General features: G+C 37.3%; 1 protein-coding gene across 1 annotated transcript; it reads right to left on the bottom strand.

Annotated features, from left to right (window-relative positions):
* Positions 1 to 1,635: 1,635 nt before the first annotated feature.
* Positions 1,636 to 18,171, bottom strand: LOC140167431 (uncharacterized). Its single transcript, XM_072190738.1, has 12 exons — positions 17,868 to 18,171; positions 16,033 to 16,103; positions 14,900 to 15,060; positions 13,179 to 13,362; positions 9,496 to 9,542; positions 8,737 to 8,998; positions 7,385 to 7,460; positions 5,929 to 6,002; positions 5,041 to 5,198; positions 4,392 to 4,566; positions 3,535 to 3,584; positions 1,636 to 2,121 (listed from the first exon to the last, which is right to left on the bottom strand). The coding sequence occupies exons 1-12, from the start codon at positions 17,936 to 17,938 to the stop codon at positions 1,849 to 1,851; spliced, it is 1,602 nt and encodes a 533-aa protein (XP_072046839.1). The 5' UTR covers positions 17,939 to 18,171; the 3' UTR covers positions 1,636 to 1,848.
* Positions 18,172 to 18,582: the final 411 nt, after the last annotated feature.

The raw sequence follows: 18,582 nt of genomic DNA, 5'->3' as shown, positions 1-18,582 counted from the left end.
AATCAAAGGTCTGACTTTTTCGGTTTTATGGTTGAAAAAGGAAAAAAGGAATCTTGTTGTAAAAATGATATTGCAAAATATTTTTTGCCAACATTTTTTGCCCAATATGTTGTCAACACTTAAATAACATTATGTTAAACTATTTTACAGTAAGTTTTCTAAAAATATTTTTGAATGAAAACGTTTTACACATAACCCGATATATTTAAACGTTTTCTGGGACCCGTTTCTAGCATTTTGCGAATAATGTTTGTGTTTGCTGGGATTTAGAAGATGGATGTATGCGAAATGGATTATGGCATTAGTTGTTGGTCATTTCGTAATTTGACTTTTCTTATGATTATAAACTAGGCCTATATCCCACGAAACACATTTATCGCATAAAATATTTGATTAAAGATTATATTATTTTACTTAGACTACGCCTGCCAAAGCAAAAACTGAAAAGTGCTTACAAAATAGAGGCCGTCAGCCTTTTCCGCGGGATCCGCCATCTTGTGGGTACTATCGTTCTGCATGCATGCGTTAGATATTACGCCCTTATTTTTATACATTTTATTAAAAATGATGCAAAAGTTAAAAATTCATCTCTTAGGCCTAGGCCATAAAAAGCATCATTATGTAATGTCAATTTGATTTGAGTCACCTACTTTGATGCAACAGCCCTTTTTATCAGGCCATGAGGCGGGGTCCCAAACTTTACCCATTTTGTACCCGTTTGCCCTTTTTAACTTGCAAATTACAACAATGGATGGAATGTATCTCAACGGTATAGGATAACAGGAGGTAGAAAGAAACTTAAAGTCTAAATGCTTACCTTATGGCTATTACTACCACGGTGCAAAGAGAAGAAATGATCGGCAACCACATAAATGTCGCCAAATTCGACATACTCCGGGCCATCTCTTCTATCAACCGTAGACTGGATCCAGACTTTATAGTAGAAGTATCGGTCTCTGGTAGTAAGAGAAGTAACTTTTGCGGTCTACGAACTTTTCCTTTGCGTTATGATTCTCCAATGACTTCTCGAAATGATTAAAAAAGCATATATCTTTCTCGGCGGCATTCGCTGAGAGTTTAGATTTTCATGTTTTCACAACTGATTCTAACAAAATGCACGTGTTCACGTTTGCGCGTAGAGCAGTGAGAGACGCAACGCAACGCGTGTTGCACAGTGGTCGCGCAAAAAAGCTGCGGACATTTTCAAATCGAAGTTTTCCGAAGACAACTGCCGTGACCTGGTTTCATGGGTTTTGGATGAGCTCTTCTTTGAATTTAAATCATCATCATCATCCATCATCATCATCATCTTTTTCTTATTTTGTATTTTATATTTAGCCCTAGTTGACAAAAACTGAATGACCAATAATGTCAATAATTATGTAAAACCTTTGTTCTTTTTTCCAAAAAGGAAAGAAACTGAGAAACCCATATTTTTTCAATGTACTCAAAAAAGGGTGTCTAAACAATGGAAACCGGACGGAACCGCCCGGAACCGGCGGTTGACCGCCTGTCACAGAGGTCCACATTACATCTTTGCCGCCGGTCGAGTTTTGATTTGATCCCTAAGCAATTTCGAGACCTTAATATAAGTTAATCACAGAAAACAAAACAATCATTTATTTGCTTGAAATGTACTGTTTATTACCATAGAATTGCTATCAACAATGGAGTATACGATTAAAATTTTATCAGTATTTAGATTTTCTTTAAAAACTAAGCTGCAAACTTTTCTTTAGTTCAAAATTCCAAAAATTAAACTATCTGAGTCAAACTCTCCTCATAAATCGACTATCTGTTCTAAATATGAACTTTGCCACATATCAAATTGTCTAAATCCAATATCAATCACAAGTGAAAACAGCCATGGTCGTAATGGTACTCCTTGTTAGAGCCCTCTGCTATCATCGACAACCTCGTCATAGGTCGACTTTCATCATCGATCATCGGATGGATCCTGCGTAATTGTCGCTTCTTGCAGCAGGTACATTTACAGCAGCCAAAACACATAGCAATACGGCTGAATTCATTGGCAAACCCGATGATGAAGAAAACGATGAGCGCTTCAAAAGCCCAGTATGCATATTGGTAGTAGAGAACGAGGTAGATCTGTATGGTTGTCTGTGAAATAATAAATAATAGAAATGTTAACATAATAAGTTTATTGTTCATTAACAACAAGCATCGAAGCAGCATTGATGGTCGGTCCAAAGATCGATCAAATTTGGCTTTGGTTCCTCGTTTATTGTTCATTAACATGATTAACAACAAGTATCGAAGTAGCATCGATGGTCGATCCAAAGATCGAACAAATATGTTTCTGGTGTCAATTAAATCAACAAAATAGATAATAAGGTGGGTGACTCGATTGCCCATCAATCACAAAACGTTTTACAGAAAACGTTTAAATTATAGATTAACATGTTAAGGGATCTAGAATGAGCGTTTATGGCGTTTCGACAGTATTTTTTGTGGGACATGAGAGCACCTCAGACGTATTGAATTGCATTCTGAATACGAAGCATGTCTTTCTGATATCAAATAATTTTAATTTTTGAAATTCACGATATAATACAAATTTTATGACAAATTATTAAAATTTGATATTTTTCAAATTTTGATATAGGCCTATAACAGTCCTCAAAATAAATTTTATAAATCTAATGATATATTCTTAAAGTGTATGTAGCTGGGAGGAAAAGCCGACGATCAATTGAAAAGTTTGACCTTTTATATTGAAGATATGGATTTTTTCCCCAAAAGACCTTTTTTTGGTGTTTTGGGAAAAAATCCATATCTTCAATACGAAAGGTCAAAATTTTCAATTGATCGTCGGCTTTTCATCCCACCTACATACACTTTAAGTATAAATCATCAGATTTATAAAGTTAAATTCAAGTACTGTTAAATATCAAAATATCAATTTTAATGATTTGCCATAAAATGTGTATTACATTGCGAATTTCAAAAATCAAAATTATTTGATATCAGAAGGACATTCTTCGTATTCAGAATGCAATTCGATATGTCTGATGTGCTCTAATGTCCCACAATAAATACTGTCCAAACGTTCATACCCCTTCCTTAATCTATTCGATTTGCAAATTTAGAATTGAATAAATTGAAATTTGAAAATGAGCAATTGAACCATATACCCTAAAAATAGGATGCTAAAATCATTAATACAATAATACCCCTTAAAATGTTGACGAATATTTTGTATAAACCTTTAGAAAACAAAATTGTTTACAGTAACATTTTGATAACATTTTAAAAACGTTTTTATATAACTTGTTAATAACCCAAAATTTAAATGTAATTAAAACGGTTTAACCAAAACCAAAAACATTTTCAATCATTTTTGTGTTTACTGGTTGTCTGTAAACTCTACATGCCATGTGATGCACGTTTTACTTCCATCATTTCAGGTACATTTGATTATCATGATTATGTTTCATTTCTCCATAATTTCATACTTTCTTATCATATATCAAATTATATTCTTCATAATAATAATATTTTGATTATACTTACTAATACTGAATGCGTCCATGGTAAGTATGGAAGAGCGTGGGTGAGAATAACTGAAGAGTTAATAAAGTCAAGGCCAATGGCTGTATGACTATCTTTTTTTTTTTAAATGCAATTATTTTCTTATGGTCTTGTCTGAAACAAACTTATGTTTATACAGGCCTATATTTAGCATGAAACTAAATTGATTGCACAAATAAAATCTGAACATTCAACATACTGCATCGCTGATGCCGAGCGATTATTTTTTATCATCGACCTCATCACCATTAATCCAATGAGGAAAGTAGAGAAAAGCTTGTTGTGAAAAAGCTTCTGTATTATCTTATTTGCACTGAAAAAAGATGTTAGCTTTTTGTGGAGGGCACCAGAGGATGATTTAAGGAAGCCCCATCATGCACTGCAAACGTGTTATCACCAGAGTTTCAACTGCCACTTTACTTTTCAAATCCCATTGAATTCTGTGCAAAAGATGTTGTTTAAGAATTGTGCGTGTGTCATTATTACTTGGTCGATTTCAGATCTAAAGTGATGTATGCATGAAGGATAATTCACACCTTCTGTAGGTAACATAAAATGTGAAATCGACTGGCATTGTGAATGCGTTTTTATTGTAAATATATCAGTCCAAATTCAATGCCCGTCAATGCAATGTGCGTGCAGTGGTGTCATGTTCACTCACACAGCTGTGCTAACCGCAAGTCAACACAGTGGCGTGGTGGGAAGTGCTTAAATCATCCTCTGGGAGGGCACCCTGTATTAATTACTTTTCATCTGACTTCGTCAGATGAACTCGTTTATAAGCAGGGATGCTTGTAGATGAGATTTTACGGTATAATATTTTATAATATAAAGGATACTGTACAATGCGGCAAGGGTCACAAAAATGCTGACGAACACTCTCTGTGCGCGGATGAATTTGCCGCTTCCCAGTCGGATCTTGGTCTTAAATGAAACCACTGTTTGTAGAATACAGTAGAGTGAGGTAGACAGAGGCAGTAGGCATTGAAGACCCAACATAATCCACACAATGTTCTGTAGGTGATGTAAAATGATAGAAAACATTCGATGAAATTATCTTTTTATGAAGTGCACTAGACAAACTCCGGGGACAAACTTACTACGGACATGACGGATACGCCCACAATTCGTCTGTCTCAGCGTATCGTCTAAAGCTAGCAATATGGGTTTTTTTCTTCTTCGTCTTATCCGTCTCTGCTAGAAGTTTATGATAAACATTCAAAACCAAAAACTACGTATTTTACAACAACTTTCCACCTCGAAGAACCTGATAGAATTCGGAGACACAGTAGGAGTGACGCTGCACATGGGCATTTTTCTCTTGTTTAAATAAAACTGTGGGAAAAAAACAATTCCCTTAGTCCAACTTCTTCGGTATACTACATGTATGGCATTCATGAATGGCGTTAACTAATAAGTTCTGCACATTATACGCTACCATCATTTTGTTTTTGAGTTTTTCTTTAAATCAGTCACAAATGAACTTACCAATCCTATTTGTGGGATGGGAATAGGCGTGATGGGTAACTGTATCAGTCCCGTCTGGCTGATGATCGCAAGCAGCCCCAAAACGATGGCAATTCCGTTATAGAAACAAGGTTGAACTTTTCGGACGTGGGCACATCGCACGATTATGGTCAGTAAAACTGTTAGAAAGAAAATAGTTTGTTAAAATTATCAAACAGTTATTCTTGTTTACAACATTCAAAAGGGCACTGTGGTTTAGACTCATTATCGGAAGGTTGCAGGTTCGAACCCCAGCGCGCCGGGCAGTAGTGCTACCGTGTTGTACGTTTGGACAAAGCTGTTAACCTCTATTGTCTCTCTCCATCCAGGTGTATAAATGGGTACCGGCTGGGAAGGTAAAACAGGTTCGTTGTGCAGGAAGACTGGCAGCCCCTACAACAAGTTTATTCAGGGGGAGTCTGACCCAAAATGAAATGGGTACTTCGGCACGTGGGTATTGCTCTGGCATGGTTTTGCCTTTAAAATTATACACATGGTCATCGTACAAACAGACTGTGCGTTCGTGAATGCATTGAAAGCCATCATTTTACCTGGGGTAGCCACAAAATTATGTGGGGATATCCGTTCCCTGATATCACATTGACAATTTCATCAGCATTTGATTTAGAGTTAATCCAAGTCCTTTCGACTTAAAAATGTAACCTTTTAAAGTTTTAAGTTGAATTCCAAATGACTTATATTTCTGTCACTAATAGTAGTAACGGCCCGCGTGAAAGCCTGAAAAATAAAACTTTGTAATCCAGAGAGCAATTATATTAGAATCAGGCCATATCTGCAATAGGTTCACAAATAGACATGACCATTTCTAGATGCTTCATTCTTGCAATAACTCCTCGATATTTTACTTACAAAGTGCTGCTACTACCGCATGGTCTAGGTACGGAAACATGGGTGTTACTGTCAGCAAATCACCTGTAAAATATCTGTAAACGACAAAATTATGATTATTAACATTATGATAAGACACACATTCAGAAAATCCTCCATAACAGTCAGAATCAAGATTGAAAACCATGGCCGGGTGCACACCGACACCGCCTGGCTAATAATTATTTGGTGCAGCAGAGACATTAAAATGAATAGGCCTATATAATACACGGGATCGATACACGTGAATTGCTATGCACGATTTTGATATCAGACGAAAATCTTCGGATACCGGGTTAGAAAATGATGAATATCTCCCGTAAATGAATTTTTCTCAAGAAACCAGATGTGGTCTCATACACTTGAAAATACGTGTTGAACAGATATGATGGTCGCTAGAATGCGCTTTGAAAATTGGCCGTGCGCTTTGAACTCAAAATCGGACCAAAAATTTTTATATTGCGTTGGTCTTGTATGGACTACATCGTGTAGTACAGCTGCACTCACTACTAGGCAGTATAAAAGTCGACGACCATTGACCTCAATGGGGTATACAAGCTTATTCACGCACAACCAAGATCAATTACCCGGCTATTGTGAGTAGCCTTAGTCATGTCCCTCGACTAATTATTCGTCTCAAAGAGCTTCAAAGGTCTGAACCAAATGGCCAATCGTGGCTGTGGATTCAACCTACCATGGCGATTTCTACCATGAAGATATAGGGTCGGTGACACTGTGGGGTGTGGCCGCTATACCTGGCTTGATATTTCATCATCAAAAAAAAAATTGTCTGTTCCTTCATTCCAGAAAGATTTCTTCAAATATACAGGTTGTATATCTCAAAATATGTATAGGCACAGGCCAGCCAACCAAAAGAATAATCAAGCACCAGGCCGGCGCACGCACCAGGTAATAGACTACAGTAGCATACTGGCCCGCTTACACACTTAAAATGAAAGATCATGGAAAGAACTATTTTCACTTTCTTCATATTGCCTTCAAACTCCCTGGCATCAAATCACTTTTTAACAGTGGCTGCAGTTTGATGGATTCTACTCATTTATCAAATTATTCGCGGATAGGCCTGTATACATGAATACCGTACGATACCTTCAAGGTTCACTATCTTTTATCGCTATAACCTCATTAAGCTGAATTTATACTACATCGCTGAGCGACCGCGATTGGTTTTGAGCCAATGAGGTAGGGTGATATTTGTTGCATCGGCAAAAGCGCGCTACATCATTGGTCAATTTCCAATCGCTCGTCGCTCCTTGAAGAAATCAAATTATTTGCCAACGTTTTAGCTATTAAAAAAAGCACTCATTTAACCATACTATAATGGCTGCAAATCTAATTTTGGCAAAGGGACGGTTTATATTCAACTTTTATTCGGTATTATGCAAAAAATACGAGGATTATGTCTATTTATAATTACCTGCCAACAAACAGTCCTACTGCAGCTAACCCTGTTATTAACGGTAGCCATACGTACGAAAGGCCACGGAGGTCCTCTGTAATCATAACATGGACAAAGATTTATTAAACAAACTGTTTATATTATTTCTACGTCAAGATGAATCTATTGTGTAAAATAGGACGTAATTACGAATTACCATTAAACATAGTCTAGTCGAAATATGGTAAATTTCACTAACATTGTGTGTCTGTTGAACCCTTCCAAGTTTTCTTTTCATATAAAACATGTTTGATTTTATTTTGAAGTTCCGCGGCATGCCAGGGATCTCAAATAGGACCAAGATATTTATTCTGAGCACTGAGTAAGCAGTTGGACAACCACTTCTTGAAAACATGTGGCGATGGCGATTATACTAAACTTTTGGCTTCAGTTTAACCGTTTCCGACGTACCAAATCTGTATTCGCTAAATTATCCAACATAATCTTAACAACCAAAAATCACATTTTAATCAATCTTCATTTTGTATCCTTTTTGAATGGCCCTCGTATAATAGGTAACCCGTATTATTACATGCAATTTTAGGTCATATGATAGTTACCAAAATTAATCTATACTTTTCCTTAAACTTCCACTTTTTAGATCATACCTTTTCTGTATTGATTTGGCAATAAATACAAGTGATTCGAGGTATATGTTACCATGATATACTAAGCAATTAAAAAAATTAAATTAGAATAAAACGTGTTTAGCATTTAGGATTTTACTTAGTCCCATATACAGGAAATATGGCTTTTAGCCTGATGAAAGATACCAACCAAACCGGATAGAATCCAAACGAATATAAGTCTATTATATGAATTGTATTATTAACAACCGAACTGTTGGGCTATTCCAGAAATTAAAGGCACCCCCCTCCTAAAGAAGACGTTGGAAATTTTTCACCATTTTTTGATCTGAGAATTCCCAAAAAAATGGTCATTATTTTCACAACCCTATAGAAGATATGAGAATTCCCAAGAAAAAGACACCTTTTTATTTTAGGCTTGGGAATTCCCAAAAATTCTTTAGGGACACTGGGAATTCCCAATTTTTTAATCATTTTATTGTCAAAATGGGAATTCACATATTTTTGGATAAAATTTTGGTCTGGGAATTCCCAAAAATGTATGGTACAAACTTACATGTCTTCTTTAGGGGGGTGCCATTAATTTCTGGAATCGCCCATTATAGGCCTATTATGATACGTGTCCTGTTTTTGTAACCACAAATAGAGGAAATCTGCAACAAAATAATGTCATTTTGCAATTTCTGACAAAAGAGGAACTCCTGTCTTGTTTTCACTTCTTGAAAAACAGCCTTTTTGAAATACCTTTACGTGGTGGTGGCAGAGGGGTAAATTCCCTTGCAACATAAATACGACCAGTCTTCGTATCAATAGTTGTAATTCCATCCTCAGCCTCCTCTGTGGTTACTATCATCCCCAGAGGGCTGACTTTGGCAGTAGTCTTGCCGATAACGCATCCACAGTATGATTTGATGTGGCTCAATTCACTTGCTAAGCTTAGGGTGTATAGGGATGTCAGCCCTCCGAAGCCCCAGTAAACGTATGGGTAATAGTCCACGAGAAAACCCTATAAGAGAAAAATATATTTTTAAATCGAGGAGAGCCGCGCCGTAGACATGAATGCATGATAACAGGCATGAAAACTGGTCTCGAAAGAAAAAACACTAAAACCATGGGTTTTTTTACCATTTTCGGCGAATTTGATTCCGAAATAGGCTGAAAAACAATAACAAAAAAAACTAAAAAAAAAACCCGCCGAAATCAGCTAAAACGCTGAAAAGTTTTATGCCTGAAGATTGATATGAAGGAATGACCGAATGAATGAATAAATGAATCAATCAATCAATCAATCAATCAATCAATCAATTGATCAATCAATGAAGGAACGAACGTATGTGAGTGCGAAAGGGAAAGATATAAAGGAAAGAGACACGCAGAAATAATAACAAAACATGAATGAAAAAACCCCAAGAAATACAAACGAAAGGGAGAACAGAAAGAAAGAATATATGGATGCAGTCAATTATGTATAGAAAACATGGGAAACCCTATCATTATACTCACGAATCTTGCTAGTTCGAGGATGTATGTGGTTACATGCGTAAAGATCACTGTCAAATAGTAAGTCAAGGATGATATTAGATGAAAAACAAAGATAGACAATCATCTCAAAATACAATGAAGATTCCCTTTTGGCAAAACAGTATAGCCGAATTATAGGCCTACGTAAGAGATCCATTTTTTAATCACCGCCGTTTCACCAACGACCTTTTTGTATCTTTTTCACACCAAGAGGGGGCAGCAAACCGAGGATGTCCGCGGTTTTACAAGTTCAGGTTCCCGGTTGGAGCTACTTATACTATATACACCCCTCTATCTGAAAATGTCAAAAAAATAGCATTATTCCAACCGGGGATGCCATGGGGTAGAAAATTGAGTAGGCCTATATGTGAAAAAAACATCTGAACAATCTGCCAGTTAGTCGGTAAAAGGCGTAAACTGTGCGTTGTGTCCCCGGTTGTCACGTAGCAGAAGAGGGGTACATCGCAAGATATAGGGCTTAAGCCTACAAATTTGTTGTAAATAATACACTTTATATTATTTTATCATTATGCTTGCAACCAAATCACATGACACTGTATAGTAGGCTTAAAAGTTCGGTCCGTTCGTACTATTCATTTTTTTAACATTAAATCCATACTCATTTATTTTTGATCCCGTAAATCCGTAACTATTCATTTTGATGAAATATTCTGTTCATTTTGATTGGGTTTATTTGAACCAACAATCTTATCAAAATGAATAGTTTATCCGTTTTATTTTAACAAGTATAATTACTATTCAAATTAACATGATCTCCAACTCATTATTTGACAACATTATCCATTTCATTTTGATTCTGTTAAGTCCCCCTCTGACAAGACAAATTACATAAATTTGGTTGGGTAATTTTTGACAAGACAAGCTACTCTGAATTTGATTAGTTGGGACATTTTGACAAGAATCTATTAATTTTGTCTTAAATGACAAGGAATCTTATCAAATTTGTTGATTAGTTTGATGTTATTTTCATGAGAATATCCCATTCGTTTTGAACAGAAATCTGTTATGTCCCCATCTGAATAGTTTCCATTGTCAACTTTTACAAGTTTCTATTCAAATATAAGTAGATCGCTTTAAGAGTGTATAAATGGTGAATGCTGGCCGCAAGCTACATAATTACGACCCCAAACAAACTGAAGTTGAACTTGTTCTTTTCTTAATATTATGTTTCTATATTAGTCTGAGTTGTGATTTATATAAACAAGCTTTAGAGAGAATCGTACACACAGTATTGGCATAATAGGCCTAATAGGCTACGTATGAAACTAAGTTTCTACTCCACTGACAATAATGAGGAAGTTTGTGATAGTAAAATGTTTAGTTTTGGTCACTGGCTTGGGTGTCATAATTATACGACGTCACTTTCCCATCAAAGAGTTCAATATTGGTGCACTACTTCCGAATCGTCTCGGTGTGATTTGAATACAGTTTTTAATTTCGATCTCTTTATTCAACAGCTCATGTAACAGTTCTGGAAACTGCTTGTTTAGTACAAAAGCTGAAAGAAAAATGGCGTATTTCAAAAACTTGTTGTGTTTCTGTTGGTTTACGATTTTCACATACGGTACAGTGGTGACCAAAGATATTAAGGATTATTTAAACCACACGTCAACTCATAAATTCCGATTTCCTCGATCCAGTGGTAAAATATTTATTACTGCCGAAAATGCAGTAGGTGCAGACGAGGGGGATAGTGTAACATTACATTGTATCGTGGACGTTAATGGCTTGCTATATGCATCTTGGACGCTCAATTCCGATCTACTAACCAATGAAACTACTGTAGAAGTAGATAGCCCTAGATTTCAAATTCATAAGACAGGCGCACCACCCGCAGTTCGAACGTATACACTTACTGTTACTGGACTTAGTCGATCAGACGCAGGAGACTACATGTGCATTGCTTACCACGAGAGGAGCGACGTTCCGCTTACCGCGGAATTCAACCTTACAGTTGCCGGCATGGGCCGCATTGCGGTGTCTACTCCTATTCACACTAAGCCTGTGACACCAACAAGAGATTCAAAAACTACTAGTGTAGGTGAGACAATCACATCCAAAATGACAACGACTGTTAACACCATGCAAAGTTTGGGTCGCCACACAAGTGGCAACTCTGAAGTGGCAAATGCAACAATTGCCACTTCCCGGTCAACACATGATGTAACTACCGATGACGCTGTAACTTCTTTCACGGCATGTAAAACACAGACAGAAGAATTTGAAGAAATGCTGAACCTGAATGTTCTATTCATGACAGTCATCGGTATTGCTATAATTTCTGCAATTTGCAACGTCATCCTTGGAGTATTAATGGTGATCTTGCGGAAGAAACATGAAGATGAACTCAATAGAGCTCATAAGAAAATGCACCAGCAAGAAGGTAACTATTTAGCACTGCAGAAACGGGACATTACTGGTGGTGACGCGTATATATGGATCTTGGGGACATGACTAGTGGTGACGCGTATATGGATCTTGGGGACAAGACTAGTGGTGACGCGTATATGGATCTTGGGGACATGATTAGTGGTGACGCGTATATGGATCCTCGGGTGTCAGATACATTACAGGTCGAGGCTGAAGAAATACAGGACGTACATGACTACGAGGATTCCATAAACGTATACGCTATGATTTAAAATTTATCAAGAGAGACACATGTATTTATTACCCAGCGTTTTAACAGTGTATAGGCCTACCAATACTAAGATTTGCGCTTCAGACAATGGAATCAAATTAGTTCGCTATTTCGATCGATCATCGACGCTTGATCGATCCATATTACTTATGAAATCAATTGATTGACTATGTTTATTGTGATAACATTGTGAATCATTGTGATAACATTGCATGACATCATTGACTTGATTAATCAGTTACAACAAGCATCGAAGCAGCATCCACGGTCGATCCAAAGATCGAAGAAATTTGGTTGTGGTGCCTTGTACATGTACAGCTGATTCCCTAGACCCTCCCTCGGGTCCATGTAGATTACATAGCATTAAAAATCAACCCAATAGAGGAATCAGCGCTCAATGGACTTTCGCGTTCACTTATAATACGAGTATATTTCTATATTGCTGCATGGTTGACTGTGGTGGGTGTAATTAGTGGCGTCGATTTGTGGATGAAGAGGAATGGGTTTTTGGCATTGAAGAAAATGTTTCATTATCCAGAGATGGAGCCGAACCGAGACTGGGGCCAGTCTACTGATTCCATTGATAATTCACATAACAATATGGATGAAATCAAAACTCGACCGGCGGTTGACCGCCGGTTCCGTCCAGTGAAACTGGACGGAACCGGCGCCGCGGCGGTCAACCGCCGGTCGAGTTTTGATTTCATCCCCAAGCCTGTACAATAATCTTGTTTATATGCTCTCGTGCTGGTAGACTTCAACATAAAAAGCACAAATTTTGAAATATTGTCTCAAAATACCAAGAGCTATCTCAAGAACCATTGAACCATTACCGGACTTGTTTGTACTCATTTCAATGCATTTTTCATGCTGATTCCAAATACGGTCACGAAAATTTACATTTTTTGAAAACAAATCTAAGAGCTGCGGTCGACACCCGTGTGGAGAGGAATAAGTTTTTAACGTATTGTGTTTTCAGGAAGTTAAGTAAAAAAAAGGATACAGTAATGTGCAACTGGTGTAAGAATGACGGCGATGATAACCCTTGCAGCTTTCATGCATGGTCCCGTGTAGCGAGAGGATCCTTTGGTCTTATACGAAACTACTGTTTGTAAGATGAAGTATAGGTTGGTTGCGAATGGTGTGAGGCAAAGAAGACCTTTTTCGATGTGTTCCAAGATCTCATCCTGTCAAAAATAAAGTATTATAAAAATGAAGAACACGATTTTTCCTAAACATGTATGCACATCCATAAACCAACTTCTTGTCATTGTTTGTCTTCAGCAACTAGCCGCTCACAATTTGATGTTTTTTGCCGAATAGAATCGACTGTAAATTAACTGCGCTTGATAACTTCACAGCAAACAAAACGTTTTTAAAATGTTTTTAACAGGTTATATTTTTGGATTGATTTTTGGTTTTGGTAAAAATGTTTTAATAACATTAAAAGTCGGGTTATAAAGGTCAAGAAAACGTTTTAAGACGTTTGGTATGAAAACACACTACAAAAATATTTTTGTTAATGTTTTCAAAATGTTATTGTAAGATACTTTTGCAAACATTCTTTGCCAAATATTTTGTCAACACTTAAATAACATTATGTCAGAATATTTGCAGTAAGTTATCACAAAACATTTTTGAATGTTATGAAAACTTTTTATTCCCTTTATATAACCCGACATTTAAACGTTTTCTGGCAACCTTTTCTAACCTTTAGCGAATGACGTCGAAAGTGTCGAAAGGTCTTCAATGCTTTCACTAGCTTTTCTCTAAAATTAGTTTGTTACAACACATTTAAATTAGAGGATCTCCAAATCTACAAAATTTTGCCATAGTAATTTACGTGACAATTCATGAGTTCCGACATCTTGTTTTCTTGTTCGTTTTTATGGAGTGAATGCCTTATATCGAGGTGCTTATGTAACCCAAGAAGCAAAAAAGTGCTAACCATTAAATTTACAAGTGACCCCTGGTTTACATTTAAAATTTGTACGAATGATCCCAACATATTATGTCGGTAGAGACACATGTATTTCAGCTTATTTCCAAAATAAAATTGTTCAGAGAAATTTAGTTTATGTGTTTGGCATCAAAACATTGGGATAACCGGCTTTCCTGAGCCCGGAGGTTCACTTATAGGATATTATTTGGTACGCATGCTCGTCACAAAAAATCGTCGAAAAGGGTCGAATTTTGACCTGCTGGTAGGCCTATAGACGCTATCTTTAGGAAAAGGGTACCTTTAAGGGTAATTTTCGACGTCTAGGGTTGTCATTTCAACCTATCTTCGACGTTAAGGGTCACTTATATTCGCTGAGATGGTTCTGGAGATGGTAGGCCTACTCAGGTAGGGCCTACACAAGTAATGAACCAAAACAAAGGAAAGAAATAAATGAATATGTACGGTTCCAGTTTATTCTGTTTATTTAGGCCTACTCAACAGTACTCATATTAAGTGAGAAAATTGCCATACACAATTTTTACACATTACGCCATAATAATTAGGGGGCCGTGTCTTACTCCATTTAGGTGGAATTTCAAATATCTTACGCCAATAAGGGGTGAAATTTGCAATCCCTGAAAACGCCATTTAGGGTCGAATTTTGAGATGCTGTGACAAGCATGGGTACCACTTTAGTATGCGAGTGGACCCCCGGTTCATGAGATCACCACATTCACAGTACCCCCGGATAAAAATCCTGGTTCTGCCACTGCACTTCTTACCTGCAACCCATATTCCCTGACTAATGTGCGAGATGATACCAACTGAATACTGCAAATATAACTGATGACTGCAATGAGCCCGACTATCATTGAGAATCCATTCCAGAATGTTGCTTGCACTTTGTCCACGTAGATGTACCGGGATAAAACGGATGTAAGATCTGTATATGAGAGGAAAATACAAAAGAATTCATTGGTAACGATAACATAATAAACATCTCAAAAAAAGTAACTAACCCCCCTTAAATAATGACCATTATTCAAAAACGGGTGATTGTATATATTACAAATCTGGAAAATGCGTTGGAGGCAGAATTTATTTCTGCACATTTTGACACCTCATATGCAGCAATTGACTAAATATTGACGTCACAGCGTACATTTAAATCAATGTAACCCAAGATTTGAAAGTTGCAGTAAATTGTATTGATTTTGTATTTAGTGTAATGGAAGGAAATCTGTGTAATGATATCTGAGTGTTTTTGTATTGTTAAAATTTGTATGTAAGTGCAACTTTCAAATCTGGACATCACTACATTAAATTGACCGGTATTTTATTGTTTTCTGGGCTATCGTATTAAATAAGGTGTCAAAATGCGCAGAAATAAATTCTGCTTCCAACGCATTTTACAGATTTCTAATACAATAGCCCCTTTTGGAATAATAGCCATTATTTAAGGGGGTTAGTTACTTTTTTTGAGATGTTTATATGCCCCTCTAACAAAAAAATGAAAGAGAAAATCGGGAATGTACAGGAAAAGTAAAGGGTAAAGGATCCCGTTTCCCAACAAAATTCACGATCATGGGCAAAAAAAAAACATGAGTGTAAAAACCCAAAGCCCTTTCTTGGAAACTCTATACATGTGCAATCTCTCTAAAATCAATTTTCAACCGGGGAAAAAAGAAAGAATTGTCTTTGCCCCTGAAATTTATACAACATGAATAAATATAATTATACTTGTGACAATTTTCCCCGCTTGCACCATGCAGTAAACGTATAATTTTGTACATTAAGGAATAGTTTAGAAAACATTTTGCTTCAAAAGGCTATCGTTTGCCTTATCTTGCTTTAAAAAAGAAGAAGATAAAAAAAAGATAAATGACATTGAAGAATATGGAAACTGAATACTCACACAAAATGTCCACGATGTAATGGCATAGTGGAAAGAGTGGAGGCCCATCTATGTGCAGCGGGTAAAAATATCTGGGAAAATGAAAAGAATGAAATGTTTAAACAATTAGTAGGTCTATAAACAGGAATCTTAATGTCAATATCAACCGAATATCATAATTATACAAACCTTTACATTTTTTAAACCTGGTGTAGATTTTGAAGCTGTTGGCTTTCATAAATAAAAAGGCTACATAACAAAGCAATCCCGGTTCCGGCATGTGTGTTTCCGCGGGTATACTCATGCTCGTCGGCGAACTTCGAAAACACCCCCTTTTGCATCTCATTTTGCGAAGTTTTCAGGATAAAAACAACCCCCTTTTTTAGCGATTTTTCCTTCAACAATGCCTCTTTTTTCGCTAAAACGCGAACGATATTTCTAATATACCCTTTTTGCCGGAAAAATAACGGCAATCGTGGTTGTATGCGTACTTTAATTGACAGTGGCGGCACCAGGATATTTTTCGGGGCATGGGGGGGGGGTCAAAGTGAATTTCAGGGGGGGGGGGGGATTGATCAATTTTGCGCAAAATTACCGCAAAAAGTGGAAATTAACGTAATTTTTGGGGTTTTGCCTCTAAAGTGTTGGGGCGGGCAAACTGGGGAAAAGAAATATACTTGCCCCCCCCCCCCCGTAACGCCGCCACTCAGTGGCGTAGCGTCATAGGGGCACGGGGGCACGTGCCCCCAATCGATCTCAAAATTTAGAAAATCCCATAGGAAAATTGCCAAAAAATGGCTTGATTCGTGATTCGATTTTGTGTTTCGCGAATCGCGTTTCTCTATCTGAAAATACCCCATAAAATTTCGCGAAATTTTCGACCAGCATGAGTACCCGCGGATACACAGAGTGCCGGAACCGGGAAGCAATCAAACAAGAGGGAAATGGTAATTAACAGTATTATAACGTTTTTAAAAAACGCTTTTTTTTTTTTTTTTTTAAACCTTTTTGTAAAAAAACGCTTGTTTAAAAAACGTTTTTTAAAAAAACATTTAAAAAAGCCACACGACGGCATCATGGCCCAGGATTGTGGAATCTTTTCAATTTTAAAAAGGCTTCTAAGTTTGAACGCTATAGGCGTGTAATATTGTTCTCAGGACGCGTCTGGTGTTCAAAAACATCCACCACTCTGTATTTACAATGAAGGACCAAATGCGATGGATGCCCCCAAGATGTCCAAAACAAGAGCGAGGGAAAACAAAAGAGAGGAGGAAAGGGGAAAAAAAGAAGGAAGGAGGAAGATAGAGAGAGTTGAAAGAAACACCAAAATGCTTTGCACCTTCCGGCTACTAACTTATTGGTTCCGCCCATTAGATCACAGCATACTTAAGGCTACGTCGCGTCGGGGCTACGTACAAAAAATAATTCGTTTCATACATCCTCTTCCTCCTGACTTTCTGGGATCAACTCATAATATAGTCCTAAATACTAGAACACAAATTCAGTGTGATCAAGACCTGTCATATCGGCCTATAGGAGTGAAATTGTCACGGATCCGGAGTTATGATTTGGTGAGAGTTCAAATGAGAGTGCCTTGTCTTGTCTTGTCTTGTAGGTATACTGTCCCACGCCCCAAAGTCGGAGTGTCTGGTAGGACCGTAGCCTAGTATCGGCAGAAGGAGGTCGTCAACCGGTAGAGGTATGAGAGACCCTGGAGGTTAACCTATTGGCTGATCTACGGTTTTATAAATATCATAGTCCCACCGTAGATCTGTATTAAAAGAAAATTCCCTATGTGCCCAGGGTACGCAAAGTCGCTTTTATTGTAGGCTATAATAGCATAGGCTATAACTTACCTCGCTACTCCGAGTCCAACTGCAGAAGAAGCTGCAAAAAGCGGAAACCATGCGTAGCTTACCAATCCCATGGTGCCCAAAACTCCACAAACTGTGTCCTAATTATTCTCTCATTTATTAATACTTGTTTTATTCATCATCTATATCCAAAAAAGGTAAATTTATCGGCAAAAGAGCCGCGAAGATGTTACCGCGGCTCTAACGTTGCCCATTTTGTGATGCAGCAGCCAGCAATACCGCGTAGACCTTAAATAGCGCCATAGAAACGGACGCGTTGCAGTACGCACCTTGTGTGCGTAATGTAATGCTTGTGCTGCTGACGCGTTACCACGCTGTAATTGACGCGTATCGTCCAAGTACAAGACGTAAGCCTATTTATCATGTTTATTTACTTTTTTATTTATTTGTTTACTAATTTAGACCTATATCTATTTATTCCTTTAATTTATTCCTGCTTTTCCTGTTATACAATGTAAGGTAAACTGTATCTTGTCTTTTATTGGCTCTTTCGTCTAGACTATAATTATTGCTTTCCGTGAGTTTCTTGCTCATAGGGACTTTTTTTTCAGCAAGTTCTTTCCTCTAGTTAGCCCAAGCGAAAGTCGGCTGGACTGATTGTTTTCCGTTGGTTTCTTCTTCTTGTCCAGCCGTATAGCACGGCTTAGTCTGAACCTTGTATCTCTCCGGTTTCTCACTCAGAGGATTTGACAAAATC

Source organism: Amphiura filiformis, chromosome 13, assembly GCF_039555335.1.
Source record: "Amphiura filiformis chromosome 13, Afil_fr2py, whole genome shotgun sequence".
In the NCBI taxonomy this organism is placed as follows: Eukaryota; Metazoa; Echinodermata; class Ophiuroidea; order Amphilepidida; family Amphiuridae; genus Amphiura; species Amphiura filiformis.
Note: the sequence above shows the minus strand (reverse complement) of the source record. Positions and strands in the feature narration are given on the sequence as shown.